This window comes from Podarcis pityusensis, assembly GCF_964106645.2.
Source record: "Podarcis pityusensis genome assembly, chromosome: 12".
Lineage (NCBI taxonomy): Eukaryota > Metazoa > Chordata > Lepidosauria > Squamata > Lacertidae > Podarcis > Podarcis pityusensis.
Window position 1 is genome coordinate 48,457,704 of NC_138037.1, and position 20,944 is coordinate 48,478,647.

Here is a 20,944-nt window from a genome sequence, read left to right on the forward strand (position 1 = left end):
TGCTGCCAACGTTTTCAAATGTGCACAATCTTCACCCATATATACATTAAACATTTTCCAATCATCTTTAAACGTATATTCTTCTTGTTCTCTTATTCTATAAGTTAAGTCTGCCAGCTGCGTGTGTTCAATCAGTTGGCATTCTTCTTTAGTTGGGACCTCACTCATTTTCTATTTTTGGACTAACAAAACAAGGTCCACAGTAGTGTCATACATAAATAGCCTTTTTTGACACCTGGGTATTTCCATCTTAATTATCTGAATTATCCCCAAGAAAAGGGACTTTGTTTTTTGGGGGGAAAGTACTTTAAAACATTCTTTTTTCCAATTCATTATAAATTATTTCCCAGTATTTTTTTACCCTTTTACAAGTCCATTGTCTGAAACAATTTTCAGCAGAATAGCAACACAAAGAGAAAGAGTTAATTGCCTTTGCATAAACACTGAAATTATGCTTCCTGCTTGGGCCTTAATGCAGCTGATATTTTAAGGACACACAAATACAAATGCGTGAGTGTCTGGAGATGGTTGGAGTATGGATGGCGGCTAACAGATTAAAGTTGAATCCTGACAAGACAGAAGTCCTGTTTCTGGGGGACAGGGGGTGGGTGGGGGTGGAGAACTCCCTGGTCCTGAATGGGGTAACTGTACCCCTGAAGGACCAGGTGCGCAGCCTGGGAGTCATTCTGGACTCACGGCTGTCCATGGAGGCGCAGGTCAATTCTGTGTCCAGGGCAGCTGTTTATCAACTCCATCTGATACACTGGCTGAGACCCTACCGGCCCGCAGACTGTCTCGCCAGAGTGGTGCATGCTCTAGTTATCACCTGCTTGAACTACTGCCATGCGCTCTATGTGGGGCTACCTTTGAAGGTGACCTGGAAACTACAACTAATCCAGAATGCGGCAGCTAGACTGGTGACTGGGAGTGGCTGCTGAGACCATATAACACCGGCCGAGACCCTTCTTGCCAGAATGGTGCATGCGCTGGTTATCTCCTGCTCGGACTATTGCAATGCGCTCTATGTTAATCTTCTCTATTTTAAGGAAGTGTTTGGTAAAAAAGAAGCATTCGTTCACAGCATTTGCCATTCATGATCTTTAAAAGGGTAAAGAAGAAGAAAAATAACCATTAAGTTGAAGGGTGCTAATTTCAGTCCTGACCTTCAAAGGACTATTGCTGAAAAAGTGATTTATTGCCCATTTCAACCTAGAGAGTTTTTACTATATAAAGTTAGTTACCTGTTTCTTTACACTGCAGAGATTACAGCAACAGACACCACCTTTTTTCTGAACCAGTCAACACCTAAAGCAAATAATAATGTTTCAGCGGTCATAAGTTGTGGACTGCTGAGTACAGCAAATATTGATTGGGAGTAAACATATCTAAAACCCATAATTGTCCAAGAGAAGAAGAAAAATTATTGACCTAACACCTCTCCACCTTTGGTATATGACTCTACAAAGTGGCTGGTTTGTGAAGCCTCAAGGCTAGGTTTTCCAAGGCCAGCTCTTCGGAAACAATTACGTTCCCACTGCTGGTATATAGGTTTATTTTAAGGCATATAGACATAGCATATAGGTAGCACATTTTCTGTGATACAAGTTGGTATAGATAGCTGGTTCGAACACAGCTTCCCCCACCATCACACACAGTTAAAAGTGGTAATTAGTAAAAAAAAAAGGGGGGGGAGGTAAAGGACCCTTTGATGGTGAGTCCAGTCAAAGGTGACTATGGAGTTGCAGCGCTCATCTTGCTTTCAGGCTGATGGAGCTGGTGTTTGTCCACAGACAGCTTTCCAGGTAATGTGGTCAGCATGGCTAAACTGCTTCTGGCACAATGGGGCACAGTGATGGAAACTGGAGTGCATGGAAATGCCGTTTACCTTCCCGCCACAGTGGTATCTATTTATCTACTTGCACTGGCATGCTTTCGAATGGCTAGGTTGGCAGGAGCTGGGACGGAGCAATGGGAGCTCACTCTGTTGTGGGGATTCGAACCGCCGACCTTCTGATCAGCAAGCCCAAGAGGCTCAGTGGTTTAGACAACAGCGCCACCCGCGTCCCTTGGATACAATCAGATACAAATGTTGACTGGGGTTGCTAGTTTGGGTAACTACATCTGCCAAACAGTTATGGTATTAATGCTTTTAAGTTGAACATCCTAGGGCAAGCATGGATAACCTGTGGCCCTTCAGCAGCCTGGTGGTGATGAAAGTTGAAACCTAACAACTAAGTTGTGTCTCCCTTTTTCTAGGTGAAAAGTTAAAATTCCCACCCTCCTTTCACCGTAGGTATGTACTGTGAGAATTGGGAATATGAATGATGTGCTCCCTTCTCACAATTGCTGCATTATGGGACAGACAGTTTAAGAAAACTGGGAATCCTAATAGTTTTTTATCAGCCTTAGTGGAGGAAAACCTATTTCTGCGCAAGGAATAGAGTCCACGCTGCAATTTCCAACCCCCTCAGGCTTAGGGTACTGTCGCTGGAAATCTGCCGTTTTCTATATGCTCGTTTGGCAATGAGCTACCTCAAACTAAGTAGAACTTACTTCAGAGTAAAGGAGTTTTGTCGGAAGTCAACTTCTGCAAAAGAATTGGTATGAAAATTGCAGGCTGAATATAAAAAGAGGTGCGCTGATCACCTCTTTTTATCATCATCAGCTGGGGAAATTTATGAGGCTATGCGTTTTATTTCCTTATCGCGCAAACGTGATTTCAAGATTCATCTTGAGGCATAGCCGAGTTGGCTTTGGCATTCTTGGAATAGCTGCACTTAAGGATTTATTTGTTTTAGATACATTACGCTAAGGCCCTGCTATCTACATGTTCAGTATTCCTTCCATTCTGCCAGTGGGAAAAGCTGTAAGTATTATATAGCGCCTCACCTTGCAATCGGTTTAGCATATCTGTTATGTCCAATAGGCATTATTTTATGTGTAGAATCCAGGCTAGATCACTGAACTATCTCCTGAATGCTCAAGCCTTTTGCGAGGGCAAGGTACTATGCTTTATAATTGATTTAAAATAAAATAAAATATGGACTATGGCTGTTGAACACTTCCATCATTCAAAAAGATCTAGTCTCTAGTAGGGATGGGCAAGTGATTTGTTCAGTTCACGTTTTAATACAAACCTGCCTAATTGGCACTTCCAAAATGATTGCAAGATGCTGCTACCTTTTCTATTACTATTATTGTGACGTCACTTTCCTCACAAAAGTGACCCAAAGGGACTTATAACACAATATTAACCCTAAAACCAATCACAAGAAAACAAAACATCTATGCAAATCAAAGGCAGATACTCCCCCCCCCAAGTTTTTATTGGTTTTCACACTTATCACATAAAAAAAAGAAAAACAGGAAAAAAGAAAAACATTACAATACACAAAAAACACACACATAAAAATGAATTTTAACTTCCAAATCCTAATTTCATTACATTGATAACTGACTTCCTCGAATCCCCTCTAATTGAATTTCAATATATCACCTATTTAGCAGTTCTCCAAATTCATATTTCTAATATTAACTTATTTACTAACTTCTTGTCCTTTATTAATATTCTAATCCTTAATATTTATTAATAACATATTCATATTCTACCCCTAAGCCAAATTATTACTTCCAAGAAATTTCTCTTTATCTTATATTACAATATTTAGCCAAGTATTCTTTAATATTCTTCCAATCGCCTCTTCTTTCTAGTCTCCTCTTCTTTCTGGTCACGGATTCTTCCAGTCAGGTCAGCCAGCTCCAAAAAGTCCATCATCTTCATCTGCCATTCTTCTGTTGTTGGTATCTCTTGCGATTTCCAGTTTTTGCCAGCTTGGTAGGAGTCAAATACCACCGGGTACATCGTTTTCATGTAATTCTCTTTCCAAGTACAACAGGTGTGCTGGGACCGGGGGTAACCCGTGAAACGCGGTCCAGGACTGGTCCAAAATCTGAAGGGTCCACTAGGAGTCAGTCCGACAGGGTCAAGGCAGGACACGAGGCAGGAAACCAGGCAAGGACAGGTACAGGATCTCAGGCAGGATTTGGCATACAGCAATGTTGCTCCCGCAACCTGGGACGGGGTCCAACAGCCTTTTATCTTTGTCGGGGTAACGGCTGGTCCTGATCCCCCGGCGACTCACTTCCCTGTTTTGCCCGAAGGCGAGCACTCCTCCTGCGAGTATCAGGTCTCTCCTTCTCTCAGACCTTAGTCTCTGCAGCTCAGGTGACATCAGTGGGTTACTAGACCCAGGGGCTGCCTCAGCCTCCCCTGACCCAAAAGGTAGTGGAGCAGCTGTAAGTGATGGCCCAGCTGAAGGCAAGAAGGTAATCCCTGCATCTGGAGCCAGGGCAGGCTCAGGCCCCTGACTCAGCCCAGCTGGTGCTTGTTGCAGGGGGACCTGTGTAGACTGGGACTCTTCAGGGTCAGGCCCCAGACTTGGTTCAGGTTATGCCTGAGGCAAAGGATCTGGTGGAGACTGAGACTCCTCTGGTTCCAAGTCCAAGCTCGAGTCCCAGGCCATCACAACAGGCTGTGAATTTCAGGTCATCCTAAAACAATGGGAATTTCGCTGGGTAGCAATGGTGAGGATGCCACTACTGTACAAAGGTTCATTTTTGCAAGTGCTGTAAGCCATGGCCTCAATTGGAGGGAACCCACATTTGGGAACCTGCAGAGACTATGGTCTGGCATGCCTGGAAGAGTGCATCATCAACTGGACTTTCTGGTTTATTTTTCACGCATCAATACACTGCCAGGAAAAAAGAGAGGGGGGGTGATTTTGGGTCTCAGCGGAGAAAAAGATGCCAGTGTCTCCATCGACTGCATGAGTGCAAGTCAAAAGGCAATGCTAGGTGTTTGTGGCAGCCTACGGATTAAGGCTTTTGTCAACACAAATGCCGTTTTTCAAGAGACCGGTTCTCCATAGACCTAACCTGGGGAGTAAACAATAATGACCTGATGAAGAGAGCACAGAACAGGTTTTATTTTCTGAGAATCCTCTGGAAAAATAATCTCTCAAAGGACCTGTTGGTGGCATTTTACCATTGTACCGTTGAGAGTGTATTAACTTATGGTCTCTGTGTGTGGTTTGGGTCAGGGGAAAAACAATGCTGTCCAGGGTTGTAAAGACTGCGGAGAGAATAACTGGGTGCACTCTTCCCACCTTGGATCAAATCTATGCTTCCAGGTGTCATAAGAAAGCTGCAGAGATAGTGCAGGATAGTGCGCACCCTGGAAATGATCTCTTTCAGTTTCTGCCTTCTGGAAGAAGGTACAGGGTTATAAAGACTAGGACTAGCTGCCTGAGAAACAGTTTCTATCCAAATGCGATTTTGGTTTTAAACGCAGTGTAAGGTAGTCTCTACGGGAGTATATTGTATTTAATTATGAGGTATCAGAGTTTTTAGGGGGTTAACCAGGTTGGGATAGATGGGATAGCAGGTTTGTTGGTTTTTGAATGTCTGATGTAGATTTTTTTTCAATTTTGTTGTTCTGTATGGGACAATGACAATAAAGATTATCGTATCGTATTATAGACTTGGCACAAAGCCCCAGGACAAGCCTGCAAAGTACATATGCCAAGAGAGGCCTTGTACGGGGAGCATATCTCAATTGGTAGAGCACAAGACTCTTAAATCTCAGGGTTGTGGGTTCGAGACCCACATCGGGCAAAAGATTCTTGCATTGCAGAGAGTTGGGCTAATGCACTTCATGGTCCCTTCCAACTCTACCATCCTATTATTCTACTCCTGCCTTTTGCCTCCCAAGGGCTGTCAGGCTAAGGATGCATTCAGAGAAATAATTTAATTTTTTAATTTATAAGACAATTTATAAACCAGCGACACATAAAACAGTATCATGGTGGAGGATGAAAATATCAGAGCGCCACAAAATCCTGAACAGATCACCAACACTGATTCAAATAAATTGTCAATACTATCCTTTATCAAAATGGATTTTCGGGCATTTACAAGCTAAATGAAGCCTTATAGTATCTTCTCCTTTTCCATTAAAATGCTGGTGTTCCTAAAGAGCAAATTTTATTTATTTATTTTATCTCAGCAAATCTCTGTTTCACTTTCCCATCAAATACGATACCCAAGGCTTTTAACAATATAAGTACAGTGGTGCCTCGCAAGACGAAATTAATTCGTTCCGCGAGTTTTGTCGTCTTGCGATTTTTTTCGTCTTGCGAAGCACGGTGTCGGGAAAGTTTTGGAAAAGCTTCAAAAATCACCAAAGTCTTTAAAAACCTCAAAAAAGGCTACCACACCGCGTTCTATGAGTTGCTCCTCGAAGTCAAGTCGCAACTGTATTAACGGTGTTAAGAAAAAGGAAACAAACTTGCAAGACGTTTCCGTCTTGCGAAGCAAGCCCATAGGGAAAATCGTCTTGCGAAGCAGCTCAAAAAACAAAAAACCCTTTCGTCTAGCGAGTTTTTTGTCTTGCGAGGCATTCGTCTTGCGAGGTACCACTGTATCAGTGGTTTGGCAACGTATGAGAATTGCTTATAATGGCCAAAATATCTATGGAAATATTTCAGGAAGAAATGGTTCTAATGGCTGATATATGGGGACTCTAAAACAACGATGCCCTGTTAAGTTGTCTCTTGTGTGATTTTTCATGCACAACCTGTTACACTTTCAACGAATTTGATCTCTAGTGACTCTGAAGAGAGAATATTTGATAGTTACACTTGTAATGGGTACAATGTGATGTTTGTTAATGTATTCTGCTCTCTCCTGTAATGGAAAAGTCTTCAAACTAATACATTAATTATTCCCCCATGACGTTTTAGAAAACAAAAAACCAGAAGCAGCGTTGTATTTTCAAACAATAAATTTGTGTTTTTCTTCCCAGAGTTAGCAGGCCAAATAAAAATATGTGTCTCCTCATTTCTCTCTCTCTCTCCATGCTGTCAAAATCTTGCCAACAATTCTTTCATCATCTATATTCTTCCAAGACAAGCAAAAGCCTGACTAGCTTTGTGAGAGAATCAGGAACTGAGAAGGAGGTGCTCTTTGTCACCCAAGGAAGGTGACAAATGACACAAGTCCAACTCCCTACTTTGCTTTTTGTAGGTCACCTTTAAGCTTTTGTCAGAGATGGAGGAGTCTTGCCAACCACGACAAGCCCGGGAGCTCTTACTGGTAAGGCTTCTAGCTGTGGGACTGGCGCAGAAAGGAACTTGGTTGAAAAACGATGTTCCAATTTGCTGAGATTGCCCAAACGTATTTAAAATGTCAGATAACGGATGGGCTGCCAATCTGCAAATGGCTCGATTGGAGTGATAGAGCAACAGAGGCTCTTCTCCAAAATCACTGAAGCAACTGTGTTACTTAACCTTTCTTATATACTTACATTCACAGCTCACTCCTAAACACATTTATTTGAAAGGAAACTCCACCGTTTCAGCGGAATTTACTTTTTGATCAATTTGCAAGCAGAGATAGAAAGAAGAGAGGAAGAAGACAAGTAGTAAACAGGCCATAGCTCAATTGGGAACACGTCAGGGTGCCAGGCTGTCAAGCTAGTTAGCAGGAAAGACTGATGTGGTGGTCTGGGTGGCGCTGTGGTCTGAACCACTGAGCCTCTTGGGCTCGACAATCAGAAGGTTGGCAGTTCGAATCCCTGCGACAGGGCGAGCTCCTGTTGCTCTGTTCCAGCTCCTGCCAACCTAGCAGTTCGAAAGCACGTCAAAGTGCAAGTAGATAAATAGGTACCACTGTGGCGGGAAGGTAAACGGAGTTTCCATGCGCTCTGGTTTCCATCACGGTGTTCTGTTGCACCAGTAGCGATTTAGTCATATTGGCCACATGACCCAGAAAGCTGTTTGTGGACAAACACCATCTCCCTTGGCCTGAAAGTGAGATGAGCGCCGCAACCCCAGAGTCCCCTTTTAACTGGACTTAACTGTCCAGGGGTCCTTTACCAGTTTTTAAGCTACAATTTGGTCAAGCAGCAGAGTCAGTCATTGGCCTCTTGTGCTACCTGGTGAATTGGTACTTTTGATACCAACCTTTTGGTGATCTGCAGTGATGGGACTTAAAGCAAACCAGAGATCAGACCAGCTGCTCCTTCCTCGAGTGAGCAACAATTATTTTCGTATTTTCCTTTTCTGTAAATCAGTGTTTCCCAAAGTGGGAGATACCGCCTCCCTGGGGGACTCTGGAATGATCATGGGGGGCGGGGCGGTAGTAGCCTTGGGTGCAATTGGGGGGGTGATGAATAAAAATAAGGGGTGTGTGTGGAAGCATAAAGAAATAATTTATTGAAAATTCACAACGTTTCACCTGTTGTGTAATGACGCTTACCAATGTAATGCAGAGTTGAAGTTGCAGTGATTACTTTATTTTCCAAACAAACACACAAAATGCAAGTTAAAACCGATCTGTGGTCAAGTCCGTCGACAGCATCTTTCTTTCCTATGTTGTAGGATGTAGGTAGAAATATAGATACATAAAAAGAACACCAATTTGTCATTGCATCTTTGTTCACTTAAAGAAGGTAGATTTCCAGGGGTGCGCTGGGTAATTATTATTTTTTTCTGAGAAAGGTGCGACAGACCCTGATGTAGTGTGTTCTATGGAAGAACAGAACAGACACGAGAAGTCTTATGAACAGGCAAACAGTGGTGTCACAGAAAATTAGGTGCTTTTGAGATCCCTGTGCTTTGAGATCTTTTGCTTTGAGATACCTGTACTTTCCTTTAAGATTCTTGAGTTCTGATCGCGGCAAAATGGAAGAGTAATGAAATCCCCTCTATTCAAGATTGGATCCAAAAGCTGACAGAATACGCCGAATTAGATGGTCTACCAGAAAAAACAAAGAATAAATCAAAACAGGAATTTGTTTCAAAATGGGAGGTTTTCAAAGAATATCTGAAGAATAAATATAGTAGTTTAAATTCTGTTGCAGCATTCGAGGAACTTCAGTAATAGTTGCAAGGTAGATATAAGAAATTAGATATATTAAGAAAAAGTTTAATTATGATAAAAGTGTGTATTGGCAATAAGTAATATGAAATCAAAATATGGAATAGACAGGAGGTCGGGTCTTTAGTGTTAAGACCAATATATGTTTTATTGTTTGCTAAGAAAATTATGTGTCTATGATTATTCCTGTGTGTAATTTGGTATTTGTGTTTTTTTCTTTTTTCTTGCTGTATCAATAAAAATCTTTTAAAAAAAATAATAGATTCCTTAAGCTTTCAGCCTAAACCACACTTCCTTGTTGCATTTATTCTTCACCACTTGCATGAAATGAAGACCATGTTCCCCACACCTGGTCTACCACAAACCCTAAGGTTATCACATACTCTTTCCATTTCACAGATGGGCAAATGGGCATCACGGTTGGTCGTTAGCTCAGTGACTCTGGCTGAATTTGGATTCAAATTCGGCCTTATCAGGGTCTGATTACATTTGAACAAGTGAAGGTTAGGTGCCGAGAAGACAAAAAAGGTGGGCTAACAATTGCTATGGGATTATACCAAGCAATGTTCCCAAAACATCAATCCATGTGTTTTCAAGTTTGGCTCTGTCATTTAAAGTCTATTACGTGCAGTTAAACTGGAACAGATAAAAGAAAGACTAGGTGTAAAATACATACACAATTTGTGAAGTGGGAGAGGCAAGCAAATGTAGAATTAGTGTGACTGGTGTGTGTCCATCAGAACTTTTTCTATCGTTTATTACCGTAGCTCATGACATGAGTAAAGGCTGGCATAACTTAATATGAGTAAAGATCTCCATTATGAACTTTTCTTGAACCCGGTGCCAGTCTTATCTCAAACCTGTCCTGGAAGGCATCAAGGAGACATTTTGAGCTCCTAACACCTGTGTGTCAAGATCAGCACATGCAATCTAGTTACTGGCCAAATTTAATCAACACCTCCTGTAGAAGAATGGTTCCCACCTAGATAAATAGCAAGATAAGTTTAAGACAGTAAACAAACAAGGATAACCAGTTTAGTCATTTAGCTCACCAGGATTATATTCTTTCAACTTTTAATTAAGCAGAATAAACAAAATGGGAAACAGGCAGGACACTCTAGGAGGAGACAACAGAACGATAGAAATATTGAAATTATAAGAATTGCTCATCTAAAAGCCCCACTTCCTTCGCCATTAGAATGCACTGGTTCAGAACAGTATTTCAACCCTGGATTTTCAATGGCTGGTTAGCTCTCAAAGCTCCAACACTGACCATTTTTCACAAGGACCAGCCAGATTGTGTGCTTCACTACAGATCACATATACCCTTCTTCAGTGCTATTTTTCTAGGAAAAAAAGGTGCTGGAACTCACCATGAACACCTCCCTTGTTCTCTTGGGCCGGATTTGAGTTCTGACAAGCTCTGGCTGAAAAAAGCCCTTCCCTTCCCGCTAGTGTGGCTTCTGTGGCAAAATCGTGCACTCACTTTCTGCTGGCTTCTGGGAATAGTGAGGGATCCCCTCGCTCTTTAGATCAAGGTGTACAGGATTTGATGTTTGCTTAAACTGCAATTTTGCTGTCTGAAGCAGCGTTCGTATATTCTGTCACTTTCATTTCATGTCATAAACCAGTCTTCCTTTATTTCAGAGGTGCCCAAACTTTTTTCAAAGAGGGCCAGATTTGATGAAGTGAACATGCGCGAGGGCTGACCAACGTTGACAACCTTTTTTTTTTGGGATTGAAGTTGTTCAGCATTTTTTAGGGTTTACCCTAGGAAATAAACTGCCACAGGGGCCGGATTGAACCGAATGGCGGGTTGGATTAGGCCCCCAAAATGGACTTTGGGCATGCCTGCTTTATTATTTCTTCTGTGTGAGAACTTCTCGTGGGCATTAAGATTACAGGTAAACACACATTTGTAACAAATGCATGCTAGCAGACAGGGCTTTTCTTCAGCCAGAACTCAGTTCTGGCACCTCTCAGGTGGGCGCCATTGCCATTCTAAGAGAACAAAGGAGGTGTTCATGGTGAGCTCCGGCACCTCTTTTTCTAGAAAAATGGCACTGCTAGCCGAAGAGCCTAAGCCTGTGGGTAGTGCTCGACACGCATGTTGGTCCAGACAAATGCATTGACTTGACAGCCTAACCAAAGGGACCAATGGCATCCCCTTTAGAAACTGTGAAAGAAGATTTGCTTCAAGAAGTCTTGGTAGCTCTGGGCCACATTTGAAGTCTAGCTCTGTGGTTAACTGCCATTTACCAAATGCTCCAAAGTGTTACCTGAGAGGCCAGGGAGACGCCAATGTCTCTCCTCAAAGGCCCTCCTCCTTCATACTATGTTGCACTGTCACCTTGTCCCCGTAGTCCAGGGGTCAGCAAACCTTTTTAGCAGGGGGCCGGTCCAGTGTCCCTCAGACCTTGTGAGGGGCCGGACTATATTTTGGGGAAAAAAATATGAACAAATTCCTATGCCCCGCAAATAACCCAGAGATGCATTTTAAATAAAAGGGCACATTCTACCCATGTAAAAACATGCTGATTCCTGGACCATCCGCGGGCCGGATTTAAAAGGCGATTGGGCCGCATCCGGCCCCCGGGCCTTAGTTTGCCTATCCATGCGGTAGTCTTTGCAGGACGACGACGATATCGGCTCAAAATCCATCCCAATGAAGAAAAGTGAGAGGTAACAGGCTAGGTAAAGCAAGCCGGAAGGCCCGGGTGGTGGTTGTTTTAACCCACAGGTGAGTTTTCATCTCTTCTTTTCCTTCTTTTCTTCTGCTAAGGGTGGTGTCGTGTGGAGCAGCAAAAGCCCGAGAAGGGTTAAGGATATTCCTATCCACCACAACAGGGTATGAGTCTCTCCAAAGAGCAACTTGCCAAGAAAAGCCTGAAAAGACAAGAAGGAGACTTCTGCTCAAGCAACTGCCACCCTGTACTCCTTCGGAAGGAAGAGCAGAAGATAGACATAGTAATAATAGCAACAAACTTGGCCCACTGGCTGGATGTTCCCCACCCCTGGGGTCTGGGCAGCTGAATACAGTGGTACCTTGGTTCTCAAACTTAATCCGTTCCGGAAGTCCGTTCCAAAACCAAGGCGTGCTTTCCCATAGAAAGTAATGCAAAATGGATCAATCCGTTCCATACTTTTAAAAATAACCCTTAAAACAGCAATTTAACATGAATTTTACTACAAGACTATTGATCCATAAAACGAAAGCAATAAACAATGTACTGCAGGTCACACAATCAATCAATCTGTAGCTGAACACAGCCACAAAAAGAACCAGAAAAAAAAGCAAAATAAATGCCCAAAACAGACAGACCTCAGAGTAACACTCATAACAGAAGCGTGGCACTCAAATCGGAAGCGTAACATGTTAGGCTTCCGAAAAATGTTCGCAAACCGGAACACTTACTTCAGGTTTGCAGTGTCCGGGTTCCAAGTTGTTTGGAAGCAAGGTGTTTGAGAACCAAGGTATCACTGTACGTTGAAATCGGAGAAAAATAGGTGCTTTAATCCCAAAATTTTACGTTGCATTTACATTTGGACATTTCATTTTCCTTCTTAGGAACAAACAGCTTCTTTTTAAAGATTCCCTCTGCTAGAGTGCCTTGCTCACCTCACACGCCTCGCAAGCACCTATTATAGGGGTTCCAGAAAGCAAGTTCTTGAACCAAGGACTTTACAAGAAGACACTATTAAATTAGGACTGAATTATCAGAGGTTCGGTTAAAAGCAACTCTGAAAGATGGCACTGAGGGAAGTTGCCAACCTGGATTCATGTACGTGCTCAGAGACATTTTTTAAAAGTAAGGAACACCACTAAAAATACCATTTTCTCCTCCAGCAGCAACGCCTCACTATTTTGTGCTGGTTTAACGTATTATATTATTAGCAGCATTGGGGTTCAATTCTTAAATTTCATGGCGCTGCTCTTTCTCCTAGCCTGATTTATGTTACAAAAGTAGAGAAGGGAGTACAGTACCCAAGAACAGAAAAGGTGTACAGTGGTACCTCGGGTTAAGTACTTAATTCGTTCCGGAGGTCTGTTCTTAACCTGAAACTGTTCTTAACCTGAAGCACCACTTTAGCTAATGGGGCCTCCTGCTGCCACTGCGCCGCCGGAGCACGATTTCTGTTCTCATCCTGAAGCAAAGTTCTTAACCTGAAGCACTATTTCTGGGTTCACGGAGTTTGTAACCTGAAGCGTATGTAACCTGAAGCGTATGTAACCTGAGGTACCACTGTATAGGAATTTCCTGCCAATTCATCATTTCACTCAAAAACTGGTCTTCCAAAAGTATCATGCAAATGTACGTACTTTGTAATTCAAGAAAATCTTTAATAAAAACAATAATAATTTTTTAAAAAACGCAGTCAGGACATGCTTTGACCGATCACACTGGCTGTCCCTAAGGCGTCACTTGTACTTACGGAAGAGATGAAGTTAGACGCTGTTGAGGTCAAAGTTGCTGTAGCCGAGGAGGAGGAGTACCTTAAGGCTTTGGCAAAGAAAGTCCACATGATTGCGTTGCATGCAAGCACGAGGCCACCGCATCCAATGCGAAGCATCATGGGCAACTGTGGAACAATTGGGGAGGGACATTTTAACCGCACTGCATTTCCCACCCATTTCATGAGATGCGAGATCTGAGAGAAGTGCATTGTTACAACACAGAGCTCTGCATGTTCTGGATCTGCTGTGCCAATGGCGACACAGCAATTTCCATTCTTCGTTTTCAATCAATCAAATCTTTATTACGGTCATAGACCAGCATGAGTAGGGTGGGGTACATTCATTTTGGAAAGCTAAAAAGTATTAAAACAGAAGGTATATAAAAAACACTATAAGAATCTAAAAGAAGGGTTAGGAGCATTAAACGGATGTGGAAGAGCATAAAAGTTTAGTATATAAAAGACTATAGGTATCACTTTACAGCGCACTCTGATATGAGTATACATTAAATCTAGTTTGTGGCACAGGTCAATTCTTCGGTTTGTATGAAGTTCTTCAGGGGAGGAATGAATGAATGAATCTTTATTTGCGTCAGCCATCGGCTATAGCAATAAAACAACAATACGATATACAAAGAATAGAATTAAAAAGTCAATTATATAAAATACATTTTAGGGTTTTGAATCCATAGTCACATGTTCTGGATCTGCTGTGCCAATGGCGACACAGCAATTTCCATTCTTCGTTTTCAATCAATCAAATCTTTATTACGGTCATAGACCAGCATGAGTAGGGTGGGGTACATTCATTTTGGAAAGCTAAAAAGTATTAAAACAGAAGGTATATAAAAAACACTATAAGAATCTAAAAGAAGGGTTAGGAGCATTAAACGGATGTGGAAGAGCATAAAAGTTTAGTATATAAAAGACTATAGGTATCACTTTACAGCGCACTCTGATATGAGTATACATTAAATCTAGTTTGTGGCACAGGTCAATTCTTCGGTTTGTATGAAGTTCTTCAGGGGAGGAATGAATGAATGAATCTTTATTTGCGTCAGCCATCGGCTATAGCAATAAAACAACAATACGATATACAAAGAATAGAATTAAAAAGTCAATTATATAAAATACATTTTAGGGTTTTGAATCCATAGTCAAATAGTGGATCTTCTTCTGATTGCCGCAGCTAAAAACTTTGCAAACTTTGCTGTTACCTGCTCCTCTTGAGCTGCCAAGAGAAAAGACACTGTGGCGGTGGTTGGGCGACCCAGAATGGACAGTAAAAGAGGGGTGATAATCTCATCCCTCAAGTCTTTATACAGAGAACAAGAGAAATGAATGAATGAAGGAAAACTGCAGAAGAGGCCAACAAAATAGTAGTAGTATGTCTTCCTCCATACAATTTAGGATCACAGAGGCGATGGCTGGAGTTTGGAGGAAAAGAAGGCACGTCCTTATGGTCTCTAGAAGCCAGAGCTACAAAGTCAACTTCTATAGTCTATCCATAGCTGTCAACTTACAGATTTGAAAATAAGGGACCAGCAGCCTCAAAAATAAGGGACCAGCAGCCAAAATAAGGGATTTTGGCTTAGCTTATGCAGAAATCCGGCACTGATGAAGCCATGCTGCTTTTGCTGCCACTGACTGTGTTCTGCAAGGGGTTGGACTAGATGATCCTAAGGGTCTACAACTCCGACCAAAGAAGAGTGGCAGACAAAACTGATGAACGACGTCGAGATGGCAAAGTTTACAGGCAGAATTAGAAACCAGGAAGAGGACCTCTTTAATAAAGAAGGGGGAAAGTTTATAATTTAGTTGAAAAGCTATTGTAAAGAGTTACATACATTCGTAGGATTGACAGAAAACTTGTAGTAAAAATTTGAACTATGGATGGACAAATGATTGATAAAAATAGAGTTATGAAAGGGATGCAGAGGGGGAAATCACTACATTAAGATGCTGCACTGGTTGGAAGGTATGCTAACCAGCACGTCAGGGCTGCCGTCGTCCTGGCGCAAGGAGTTTGACCGAGGGGGGGGGAGGGAGAGACACTCTTGCCCACGCCGCCCGCGAGCCCGGCATGAGGCGGTTGCGGCGCCGCTGAAGCGCCGCACTTCTGCATCCCTCCCCATCCCCTCCTCTTCCTCCTCCCTCAGGCTGCCTCCTCAGCTACTGCCACCACTGCTGCCTCCGGCTTCCCCTGGCAGCACGCCGGAAGTCTCGCAAGAGAGGGGCTGCCTGCCCGCTCTCCACCTCCTGTCTCCTCACAACACACCCCTGAGGTGGAAAAGGGAGATATGGAGACGCGGCAGCTCGTGTGCACGCGCTCTCTCGCGTGGCGGAGGACCCCGAGCCGCTGCTTCCCTCCCGAGCCAGGCGAGCATGAAACCCGGGAAATTTAAGGGACATCATCAATAAGGGACAGCAGCAGGACACGGTGCTGGGATAAGGGAGTTTCCCACCAAATAAGGGACGGTTGACAGCTATGAGTCTATCCTTCTGGAAGAACAAACTCACAGCTGTGCATGATGGCATAAATTTCAGAAGTATAAACAGACACTGGTCAACTTTATTCAGATGGTTATGATGCATCTGACGGAGCCTTGTTTTTAACCACTCATTTGGTCACCGCTGGCAACCAGGAATTCCCTCCAGGTAAGTGACTGAGCTGGCCAAGCGGGGACAAAGCGCTGTGCCTTGCTAGCTCCATCGGCTTCTGTCCTGTGGAGGAAATGGCTTCACTTCTTCTGCAACAGCTACGGAAACAGGCTTGCTTGGGCAGGGGGGAGAATCAGCTGCTTTTTACGCATAAGTGTAAAGAAAGCAAAATGGGTCAGTAGAAACAAGACCACTCTGGACCCAGTTTAGATCTTTGTTGGTGTATTATATATAATTACCTATGTGCCCCACATTTCCTCAGAGTGAGCTAAAGCCAAGTTCTGATCTAGATTCACTCTGGTTCAGAAGCCGGTGATATAAACAACTCAGAGCGGAATACTAAAAGATTATGGATGAGCCTATCAAGAGTTTTAAATGTGAGGAGACCTCACCCAATTCAAGCATTCTTGAGCAGGATCTTTCTTCCAGTGTTCAGGAAACAGCTTAGCCAAATGAGAAAAAACTGACTAAGCATTTCTCAACTAAATTTAGCATTCTAAGGAACCCTTCTTCAAACAAACTCTGATTGGCAAGTTCTGAAGTATTTACTCTGAGCGAAGTCCGATTGCGCTTGGCAAATAATCTTTCCTATTAGCAAATAGCTTTTGCAACTTCAGGTGAGATCTGCATGCTTATTGCCCTGTTGTGGGGGACAGAGATATCTGTACGCATGCCATACGCACACAGAGCAAATTGATTTAAACAGAACCACACACGTAGAGGCAAAGCAGCTTACACCCTCACGCAGGCCCGAGGAAGCACTGGACACATGTCAAGGGCACTTTCCAGGCAATGCAACTCTTTGTCAACTCTTTATTGACAAAGATAACACAGTCGCTTCTACAGCTCTGGATTCCTACACACACCAATCTAGAGACTAGGCAGCTGTTCCCAGATCTGCACTCTGTGGACCAATTGCAGCAACAGGGGACCACTCTCCCTCCACCAGTTTATGTACCTTCCCCTGTTGGGCTGCATGCAGGCAGCCAGAGACTGTGCCTGTGTGGCAACGTCCTCTGCTCATCCCTTTTCAGCCCCCTTCTGGTTCTAGGAAACAGTGGTGCAGAAGAGGGTGGGAAAACACTTCCGTTTGTCCGGCCTGCCTCTCCCTCCAGCTTTGAAGCTTCTCCTGCCTGACTCTTGTCTCCCGGCTGGTACAGTTCCCCACAGACCACTGCCCCCCTCTCTCTGGTGTGCTCACTGTCAGCATCCTGCCAGTTCATGACTACACAGCATCTTAGGCTGGCCTGAGGCAAAGGAGGACAGGGCTCTTCACCTTTAATGGGTGTGAGGAAGAGTGGTAGCTTGTCATCCAATTCCCTCTTCCACACTGCTATTTTAAGGTGCAGGATCCCTACTCTGGCCACCGTAATATAAATGCAAACACACAGGGGAATACGATTGTATGTCCACCTTCATGGATGGTCTAAAAGATAGCCTCATTTCCCCTTCTTGAATGGTAATGCGAAGGTGGCCCTGTTTAGGGAAGTTTTTAATGTTGGATGCTTTATCATTTTATTATTATTATTATTATTATTCTGTTGCGAGCCACCCAGAGTGGCTGGGAAAACCCAGTCAGATGGCTGGGATATAATAATAATAATAATAATAATAATAATAAAATAAAATAAAATAAAATAAAATAATAAAAATTTAATAATAATTTATTTATAGCCCACCCATCTGGCTGGGTTTCCCCAGCCACTCTGGGTGGCTCCCAACAAAATATTAAACAGAATAAAACTTCAAACATTAAAAACTTCCCTATACAGGGCTGCCTTCAGATGTCTTCTAAAAGTCAATAAATTATGATGATTATGATTATTGTGGACTTGCAGGGATGACCCAAACCCTGCCTCAGGCATTTCCCACTGCATCTTTGGGTCCCAAGTGTGTCTGTCAGGGATGAAACTCCACGGGCAAATGACCCTGAAAATCTCTGTGAATATGTACAGGGACATGTGGTTTCTGTTGTTAATGCAAATCCTGCCTTTGTGGGTCTGCCCTACACAGCAGGAGGCTTACATAAGGTGGACCTGACAGAATACCAGAAGGAAAAGAAATGGGTGCGGGTGGGAGAATCAAGCACGGAATGGGCACAAAGAAATGGTCCTTTGAATAAACAGAGAAGAGAAAGGCGTTGCTTCACTGTGGGGATTAACTGGCCTCTGCCACACCTTTGGGTGCCTTCAGTTATCTGGTGGCCACCCAGGCAGGCTTTTGTGTTGTACCTTAAAGATGAATGGGGAAGCAATCAATTTCCCACTGTGTGCCAAGAAAGGAGGAAAAAAGCATCTTCCAGGGGGATCTAAGGACAAACTACGTTACACAGGAGATCTGTGGCTGGGTCTCCCAATGGGCGCATTTCTAAGGAAATGCAGGCTACAAAATTGTAGTCCTGGGGTATTTCACGCTCTCCCATGTACAGTGGAACCTCTGGTTGCGAACGTGATCCGTGCGGGAGGCACGTTCGCAACCCGCCACATCTGCGCATGCGTGGGTCATAATTTGGTGCTTCTGCGCATGCACAAAGCGTGATTTAGTGCTTCTGCGCATGCGCTGAAACCCAGAAGTAACCCGTTCCGGTACTTCCGGGTTTGGCGTGGTGCGCAACCCGAAATCGCATAACCAGAAGCGTCTGTAACCCGAGGAACCACTGTATTGATTTTCTGATTTGCCCTCCTCCACACTTACTGTTTGCCGCATAATTTTAGTTATGATTTTTTTAAGAACAGCATTTATACCCTCTGAGAAGCTGAAGGCAGAGTGATGCTTCCTTGTCCTCCAACTACAGGGCAAACATACTGAAGAGGAGGGCAATTCTGTGCCGGAAGGAAAGAATGAAGAAGTTGGTGGCCCACGGTGGCTGCATTTCATCTATTTATTTTTTAAAGAAAAGATCAGGAGATCCACCCAACTTTACTTTGATCCTGAAATTTACCTTTGCAGGTAAGCTGCACTGTGGGAGCTGGAGTCCTGTGAAAAGCTCAAGGCAATGCAGCCCAAACTGTAACTCCTTCCAGCACCACAACCATCAGGAAGCTGGCTGGCTGGCTGGGGAGAAGCCACAGAATGGGGGTCTCACAATCCTCAGGTTTCTTATGGCATCTGCAAAAAAAGGGATACCATTTCCCACAAGCTGAAGCACTTGTGTACTCTGTGTTTAGATGCCCTTGGCAGAAGACTTAGCAGAAGGTTCATATAGTAAAAGCTATTGTTTTCCCAGTAGGGATGTATGGAAGTGAGAGCTGGACCATAAAGAAGGCTGATCGCCGAATAGTTGATGCTTTTGAATTATGGTACTGGAGGAGACTCTTGAGAGTCCCATGGACTGCAAGAAGATCAAACCTCTCCATTCTGAAGGAAATCAGCCCTGAGTGCTCACTGGAAGGACAGATCCTGAAGCTGAGGCTCCAATACTTTGGCCACCTCATGAGAAGAGAAGACTCCCTGGAAAAGACCCTGATGTTGGGAAAGGTGGAGGGCACAAGGAGAAGGGGACGACAGAGGACGAGATGGTTGGACAGTGTTCTTGAAGCTACCAGCATGAGTTTGACCAAACTACGGGAGGCAGTGGAAGACAGGAGTGCCTGGCGTGCTCTGGTCCATGGGGTCACGAAGAGTCGGACACAACTAAACGACTAAACAACAACAAAGCAGAAGACACTACGGTTCTTATTTCTGAAAGCTGGAGTTGACTTGACCAGTGGCAGACTTGGTAATATGGTGCCCTGAGCAAAGACTTTTGCCACTCCCCCTAGATATTTCTTATTTTCACAATAGTTCCTTTTGGTAACAGTTCCTTTTTTAACGGGTTTTCTTGATATTATTATTATTATTATTATTATTCTGAGCCCTGTCAGAAAGGTGCCCTATGCACCCACAGCTCCCTAAATTCGGGGCTGACTTTACAGCAGGGTTCCCCATCTCTGATCAAATTGCAATCCTACAAGAACCTCAGTATAACGATTCTTCACCATATTGCAGCTGGAGAGCGAGAACTCCAGAGCCACCTCATGGCAAAGGTGAGATTTGCACATGAGATTTCCCAACGCACAGCTCAGTCTCTTTAAGTCCCAATGTGATGCTTTTGTTTCACTGAAAAGCCATGACTCCTCTCTGCCTTAGAAAATTGCCTCCCGGCCGCAAGTTTAATTCCTAAGACACCCCAAACCCCAGACAAGACTGGCAATTCTGGCGCGCGCAAAGCAACGTGTTTATAAAGACGTCTCCAAAACTTTGCACAAACCGGGACCATCGGGGCGCTTGCCGTGTTTCTTTTAAATCTCTGCTTTCCCCTATGTAAAACCGTGTGTGTGTGTACGCGCGCGATCCGTGGCCAGGAAACGGATCAGACCCAGAGACACTAAAAGCACAGCGTAGGATGAGACGCACGGGTGAAAACTGATGCGCTTTCGGAAGGTCGCTTGCAGAGGCTTCCCAGCTGCTTTTGCGCGCGTCGCTACATCCATCCATTAATTTTTTTCGTCTCTTCCGGGACAAACGGGCCACAAATCCCTCCCCAGCTGCCCAAATATAGCGCTGCTGCGCCCGATCCTGCCCTCGGGAGGGAGCAGATCCCGCTTCTTACCCAGGAGCAGGCACCAGAGGCCGCCTCCTCGCCTCCGACGACCGCGGCGCAGGCTCCCCGCAGGTAATCCGCCCCCAGGGCCAGCTTTGCGGAGCAGGCGGCCAGCGCCCCCAACAGACCGGCCCCGGCGGCGAAGGCAGCCCCCCAGCCGGCTGGCATGGCGACTCCGACGCGCCAAACACACGTGCGCAAGGGGACGCCCACCACGTGGCTCCCAAACACGCTCTTCCGGGTAGGGTCAGCTCACGTGACAGCCCTCTCCGCCCTCTTTTAAAAAGTGGCTGCGATCGTAGACAGAGT

The 20,944-nt window shown here is 44.1% G+C and overlaps 1 protein-coding gene and 1 long non-coding RNA gene across 2 annotated transcripts in view; both read right to left on the reverse strand.

Annotated features, from left to right (window-relative positions):
• LOC308460098 overlaps nucleotides 1–20,944 on the reverse strand; it is a 146,384-nt gene that overhangs the window by 124,814 nt on the left and 626 nt on the right. The gene's annotated exons all lie outside the window — the stretch shown is intronic.
• Nucleotides 8,332–20,842, reverse strand: TMEM42 (transmembrane protein 42). The gene is made up of 3 exons (XM_080976068.1): nucleotides 20,645–20,842; nucleotides 13,372–13,518; nucleotides 8,332–11,823 (listed from the first exon to the last, which is right to left on the reverse strand). The coding sequence occupies exons 1-3, from the start codon at nucleotides 20,801–20,803 to the stop codon at nucleotides 11,686–11,688; spliced, it is 444 nt and encodes a 147-aa protein (XP_080832194.1). The 5' UTR covers nucleotides 20,804–20,842; the 3' UTR covers nucleotides 8,332–11,685.